This window comes from Diospyros lotus, chromosome 2 (genome assembly GCF_014633365.1).
Source record: "Diospyros lotus cultivar Yz01 chromosome 2, ASM1463336v1, whole genome shotgun sequence".
NCBI lineage: Eukaryota > Viridiplantae > Streptophyta > Magnoliopsida > Ericales > Ebenaceae > Diospyros > Diospyros lotus.
In genome coordinates, this window is record NC_068339.1 from 45,971,393 (window position 1) to 45,978,003 (window position 6,611).

Consider the following 6,611-nt stretch of genomic DNA (forward strand, 5'->3'; position numbering starts at 1 on the left):
ATACATACATCTTTATTTATTGAAGACTATACCATTTATATATGTCAATTTTTCAATGAGCGAGCTAGATCATTGGCTAGGTTATCTTTATAATTGTTAGGCGAGTTCCTTGACATTGTGTGACCTAAATTTCCCAAGCCACCTAGCGATGTGTTTACGATGCGAGTAGCTTCTCTAGGTACAAAAAAGAAAAAAGAGCACAACACATGACACCTTCTAATAAAAGGGACATGAAGATAACACGTGACATCTCCTTGTTTTGCAGCCATCCTCGTATCCAATCAATGCGAAGTAATTCCCCTTAATGACTCGTGAAAAAATGTTAAAATTATTTGGAAGATGGATAAAATTGTAATTTTTTGCAACTCAATAATATTTTATTGTACTATTTTACAAAAATATACCACGCTCAGAGTTGTCTCTAGTCTATGCACTTACCCACTCCTAAAGAAGCAAATATATGCAAAAATTATACTCTACCAGAAATAGCACTAACACCGATGATTTGATGGGCCTGACTTGGGCTCATGTGACTGGGCCCTGTTTTGACTTATATGGACACGCTATTGGGCACACCCCTACACGTGACCCCAGGTGGAGAGCTCGGCGCAAGCAGCTCGTATGGAATCACGCCGGCTCCACACCTGTTCCTCAGCCGCTTATCACCGTTCCTTTTTTCTATCTCTTTCTCTATCCGTCCGATCTCTGCCGAGAACCCATAAAACGCTTCCACCATCTCCGCGTCGCCGGACCAAGTCGACGGCTGCTGTCTCTCGCCCAAGTACTCCTCGTCCGGCGAGTGAGTCGACAACGTGTCCACCACAGCCATGAACTTGGTGGCTTGCAACAAGCCGGGCAAAGCTGAGAGGAAGTATCTCTGTGGGTCGGCCACGAAGCTGGCATGCTCCTGGTCGGCTTCCTCGGGGATCAGTCGCCGCATCAGCGGTGGCCGGTTGGGAACGTAACCGCTGTAGGGGTACTGGCCGAAGTTGAGCGCGGCGTGCTGAGCTGACGCGAGCCAGATCACGGTGGTGAGGATGGAGGCGAGGTCTTCCGGTGTGGCTAGCTTTGGCCACCAGCTCGCATTGCGATGATCGGCGTGCCCGACCTTGATCGACTCGGCGTACCAGGCTAGGAGCTCCTTGTCGTTAGCGATATGGGCCGAGTCAGGGTAGTAGTGGCCCACATAGGTTCGGACCCAGTTCTCAATCGCGGCCCATATTAAAAGCCCATCAGCAGCATATGGGTAGTCCTCAATCACAAGCTTCAGCCCATGTGGCTGGCTCGGATCCGGTACAGCCATGCCCCTGAAAAAGCGATCAGACCCATCGGTTAGTTTGAAGAAATTCAGAGATGAGAGTTAATCAGTTGACAAATGAATGATGATCTGAGATTCCCTACCGTCTGATTAGGTCAGCTGGGAGTCCCTCCAGATCAAAGCGCCAGGAATTCTTGTACGCAGCAGCACTCATCTCCATGCAGTAGCGGCCAGGAGTGAAGCACGACTCGATGACGCCGTCGGCGTTGATCAGGCTCTGGCGAGCCAGGGCGTTGATCTCGAGCGTGTACCTCGTGTGCGGGTCCAGGAGCTTGAATATGGGGTGCATCACACTCAATTGGCGGTGAGCCGCCAGTATGAACGGCTCCATGCAGGCGTGGGTGCGAAGCCAGTGGTTCACCAGTTGGTGGACGCCGGCGTCGTTGGAGCAGACATGGGCCTTGGCAAGCTGCCACATCCAGTTCGTGGTGGCGTCCACCGGCGGTGCGACCACGCGCTTACACCGGGAACTGTCTCCGGCCGACGGCGGCAGGCTGAGCTCTATGGCAATGGGCTTGAGGGTGCCGACTGGGGTCAAGAAAAACACAGTCCGGGTGGCGTAGGTTTTCCGGCCGTCGAGGGCGTTAATTTGGTCAACAAATGGGAGGTAAATGTCATGGTAGTCCACAATGAACAGCTTGTTTTCTTCTATTGCCTGCCATCAGTCACCAAGAAATCAAACTTAAAACCTCCAGTGCGAGTGTAATTTAGCTAATTTTGTTGACCAAAATCATATAATAATTGCCAAATAAAGTGAGTATATGTACCTGTTGCAGGGACATTCCATTGAGATGGCCGGCGATGTGTTCTTCCTTGAGAGCCGACTCCGGCGGCCCGTACATCTCCGGGTCAAGCTTGCTCACCGGCGGGAACACTCGCAGCCTCTCTATATTCACTGGGTTCACTCCAGCTATTGCTTGCCGAGCAAATTCGTCATCTCTCAGCCATGCAAATCTATCCCCTGCGCGCGTATAATATTATATAATCAATATGCATATATATATACATATAAAGTTGGGACGGTTTTGAGATTTGATGGCGATGAGAGAGCTTACTGGAAACTATCTTGGGAGTGTCGTATTTGAGGAGGTTGCCTTGGGTGGATGCTTGGATGCCGGAGACAACGTTGGGCAGCGGCAGCTTCTTCAAGAGCTCGTCTTGGAGGCCCAGTTTAAGGAGCAGCCCCTCGCTGTACAGGCTGTCGATGTCGGAGAAGCACTTGAAGTCCTGGTTGTGCTTCGAAATGCTGGCCATCAGCGACGGCACCAGGTTGTGCAGCACCCCCTTCAGCCGCCCCGTCGAGAAAGTGTTCTGCTTGCTCTCCTCGAACTGCTCGTCTCTCGGCACGTATATCGGCAATGGCTTCTCTACCCGGCTCTCTGTATTCATATCTGCACGTTACAGAAGCAAGCAATTAGCACACACAAATTTGTACTATTATTAAGTTAGATTATCATATCTGCATGTTACGGGTTAAATAAGCGCATAGAAATCTGTATTCGGAGACTGACCGGTGTCGGACGGGAGGCGGCCGGTGCGGCAGCGGCGAGGGTAGGGTATCTTGTCGCCGCCAATGGTCGGCCGGGCAAGCCCAATTCCCTTGTCAGGATTTCCCAAATCATTATACACGTCAAAATCATATATTCTATCCGATAATTTTCTCACGCCTTTGGCATCGCCTCTCAAGTTCGTCAGCTCCTCCTCTCGCAGGGCTTTCAATCCGGCCGGCGTCTCATTCGGTAGACATGGCTGTTCAAGCAAATTTTCCAAGAAAAATAAGTAAAGGAAATCGTACTAGTTTAAGATAGGATCATGCATGAATCATGATGAACAACTTTTCCATGGGATTTGAGGTTCAATTGTTTAATCATACATTTGAGATATATAAAAGTCAAATTGGAAAATTTTATATTTAAAAGAAAACCCAATTGGGTCACATCGAGATCTCGACGAGTGGCTGTTAAAGAAGAAGAAATGCTTTTTAAGAGGGTGGGGCCATGATAGAAATCAGACCCGTCAAGAAATCAATGGAGCTTGGTCCCGCTTAGCTTACTTTTCATCATGCACACCAACTGTTCGACACTCTGCCACAGGCAAAACAAAAGCCCGGCCTCCTCAATTCTTCTAAAGAAAAATGATAATTAACTAATCTTCTGATTCGTGCAATGATAAAGCAAGCCAATAAGAAAGAATATCTGAGAGAATTTGTCGGACCTGGTTGGAGAAGAATATCCGCTGTTGGGGATGATCTTTGGTGGATTGCACCCAGGAGTTGCAGGGGAAGTGGACTGGACCACAGGCGAAGCCTTCCACTGTGATGCTCTCCAAGAAGAACTCCTTCTGGTGCTTGTTCTTCATGGTGATCGCCCCCGGGATCCCGAAGCTCGAGTCCACCGTGAACTCCGCCGCGTAGTTCACCCGCTCCGCCTTCAAGCTCGATTTCTCCGACCAGTCCTTCAGCACCGCCTGCTTGCTTTTCTTGGGCTCTTTCGTTTCTTCATCAGAAAACACAAGACAAGACCCACCGATTCAGCAAAGTTTTATTTCATTTCCCACAAATTTCAACATTAAATTCTTTGTTTACAGCAGTTCCAAGTTCTCAAAACTATGATTTCCTGAACCAAAGCTCGGCGATCAGACGCACAAAAGACAAGAATTTGACGCGAAAGAACCGAAATTATGTTTCTAAAAAATGGGAATTTAGTCACACCCGAAGGGTAGTGAAAGTTTCAGAACAAAAGAGGAAGAAGAATTTGAAAGCACAGAAGATAGCATACTTGGGTCAATCTCGGTGCTGACGAGCTCCAAGACGACATTTCTTCCGATCTTATCCGCGATGGCATCTAAATGCTTGACAAGCGTCTCCTTCAAGTCCTCCTTGTGTTTGTTTCTCACCGTCACCACGGCTCTGACCTTGAACTTCACTGCCTTCCCCGGCGGGCTACTCACCGGCGCGGCCCTCACCATGTCCTCACTGATCGCCGCCACCGGTCCCGTCAGAACCCTGCTCAACCTCACCCTCTTCTTCTCTTTCGGAAACGGAACCGGATCGACGCGGAACCGGTTCAATCCCACTCTCGTCGAAGCAAGAAGCGATGATCTCTCCACCATCATAGAAGAACCCATGATTTCTTTGGCCATCGCCATGTTAATTCCCTCTGCAGAACTCTCTCTCTCTCTCTGTTTCTCTCAAAATTTAATCACTTTTGAGTTCTGAAATGATAAACCAAATGGGGATCTGATGATGGGGGAGTTGAATTCTTCGAAGGGATTTGGTGGGAATGAAGAAGGATAGAGATATTTATATATGGACAGAGAGAGAGAGAGAGAGAGAAAATTCAACTGCTACTGCATATGTTATTGCATATGTCCACATGTGTTTCAAAATTTGATTTGGACAACCAGTTTCCTCATTGTTCATGCGTTGAATTGAAACTGAGTCAAAAGCGAGTTGGGCGGACGCGGAACCCGACCGGACGAAGCTCTCGGAGAAAGTGGAGGCTTCGGATGCTATGCACGTAATACTTTGACCTTTGCATTATCATTAAATTTTGTATTATAGTATAAAAAAATTATTAATTTTTAATTTAATATATAATTTCTTAATTATTACCAATTATTGTTAAGAAAATTAACAAGATATTGGCATGATTAATAATGTAAATGGTTTGTTAAATAGCCAAAAAGTACAACAAGATCGATGAATGTTGTAGTAAAGTACAAAAAAAAATTATTAAATCTTTTACTAAAATATAAAATATGTCAATAAACATTACATTAAAGTATAAAAATATCAGTATTTCATTAAATTTCTTTTAACAAGTAGTTATAAAATCTTATACTAAATTAAAGTTCAGTGAATTTTTTACTACACATTAAAATTTAGTGAATTTTTTTTATTTTAATACAAAATTCAGTAACTATTAATACTATTTAGTGGTGCATTGCCATAAAATTAAGGTAACATGCTTATCTTTTTTACGAGAGTTAAGGCCCAAACCAACAAGAGTTGATACGTTAGTGTCGCTAATATTTTCTTTTTCTTAATTTTTTTTTTATCATCACAAGCGCTCCCCATTATTCGACCTCACGATTTCAACATGAGAGGTAAATCAGAGAATCTAGCAAGCAAGTTTCAACTCCTAGCACAACCGCAAACGTGAGGACTACAAGTATTTTTCAGTTTTCAGGGTCGCTTCTTGCCTGCAAAACTATCTCTTGGCCAGGGTTCGAACATAGAATCTAGAGATCCAAAGAACAATACCCCAACAATTTTTTCTTTACTAGTTGATGTATGCACTGAGGAAAAAAAAATCAATTTTTAGATTGACGTGGTACTAATCTAAGCAGAGTCGAGAGCTTTTTTATGTTTTTTTTTTATTTTATAATTTGAGGTTCAAACTTAGAGTCATGATGTTAAAATGAGCTTTGGATGCAAGACATGACATTTGTATTGCATTTGGAGCCAAAGTGACGAAGTTATTATGCTTACTGCCCCACTTTCTCTTTTATTTAGCTAAGAAAGTGGAACTTTAAAAGCATTTTCTTTTGAGACGATGTTATCTAGTCTTATAAAATAATTCGAATTAGTCATTTTATTATTACTTTTAACAATTATTGAACAACTATGGGAAAGTGTACCAATTCTGAATAATTTAGAAAACTAAATATCATTATTCTTTTTTTCTTTCATTCTAGTGGAAGGTTAGCCATGCCCTTGGATTCTTTTTTTCCCAATGAAAGTGTAGCCCGGCCATTGCCAAGTTTCATTGCCATGGACCCACCTTAAACCTGATTGAGTTGAGTGCGATTTTGTTCATCCCTTTAATGGGGTTAACTTTATCCCCTATTAGTTTGGGGGTAAAAAAGTCATTTTAGAAAGTTCTTTACCCATCTCGTTTCTCTCTCTTCTCTATTCCCTTCTGTTGCAAACCCACCATATTTCTCTCTCTCATCTCTTCTTTTCCCTTGTTCTCGTCGCCTTCATCTCATCGTCGCATCATCGCCAAGCCACCGCCTTGCCGTTGTATTGTTGCATCGCCTTGCCTCATCGTTGCGTCACCGTCTCACCAGTGCCTCATCGCTGCATCCTCACCTCGTGGTTGGTGAGGCGAGAAGAGGATGCAGCAACGAGGTGTGAAAGTTAATGCCAAAGGAAACCTCAAAGGTCAACTTGCGAGAGGAAGTGGCAGCATGAGGCTGGCTAGAGAAGAAGAGAAGATGAGGGAAAGAGAAAAAAGAGAAAGAGAGACTTGGAGAAAAGGAAAATGGAGAAAGGAGAACAGATGAGAGG

The 6,611-nt window shown here is 44.6% G+C and overlaps 1 protein-coding gene across 1 annotated transcript; it reads right to left on the bottom strand.

The window, feature by feature from the left end:
* Positions 1–344: 344 nt before the first annotated feature.
* LOC127795167 (linoleate 13S-lipoxygenase 3-1, chloroplastic-like) lies at positions 345–4,650 on the bottom strand. The gene is made up of 7 exons (XM_052326667.1): positions 4,096–4,650; positions 3,533–3,813; positions 2,830–3,067; positions 2,374–2,709; positions 2,086–2,279; positions 1,402–1,973; positions 345–1,307 (listed from the first exon to the last, which is right to left on the bottom strand). The coding sequence occupies exons 1-7, from the start codon at positions 4,463–4,465 to the stop codon at positions 551–553; spliced, it is 2,748 nt and encodes a 915-aa protein (XP_052182627.1). The 5' UTR covers positions 4,466–4,650; the 3' UTR covers positions 345–550.
* Between the last annotated feature and the right edge of the window lie 1,961 nt (positions 4,651–6,611).

What these genes read in the sequence shown, in the direction of transcription:
- LOC127795167 (XM_052326667.1), bottom strand. Translation starts at nt 4,465, where the DNA reads ATGGCGATGGCCAAAGAAATCATGGGTTCTTCTATGATGGTGGAGAGA. An exon ending in CCGCCTCCCGTCCGACACCG is followed by an intron (nt 2,710 to 2,829) that starts GTCAGTCTCCGA and finishes TGTAACGTGCAG; the next exon opens with ATATGAATACAGAGAGCCGG. An exon ending in ATGGAATGTCCCTGCAACAG is followed by an intron (nt 1,974 to 2,085) that starts GTACATATACTC and finishes GACTGATGGCAG; the next exon opens with GCAATAGAAGAAAACAAGCT.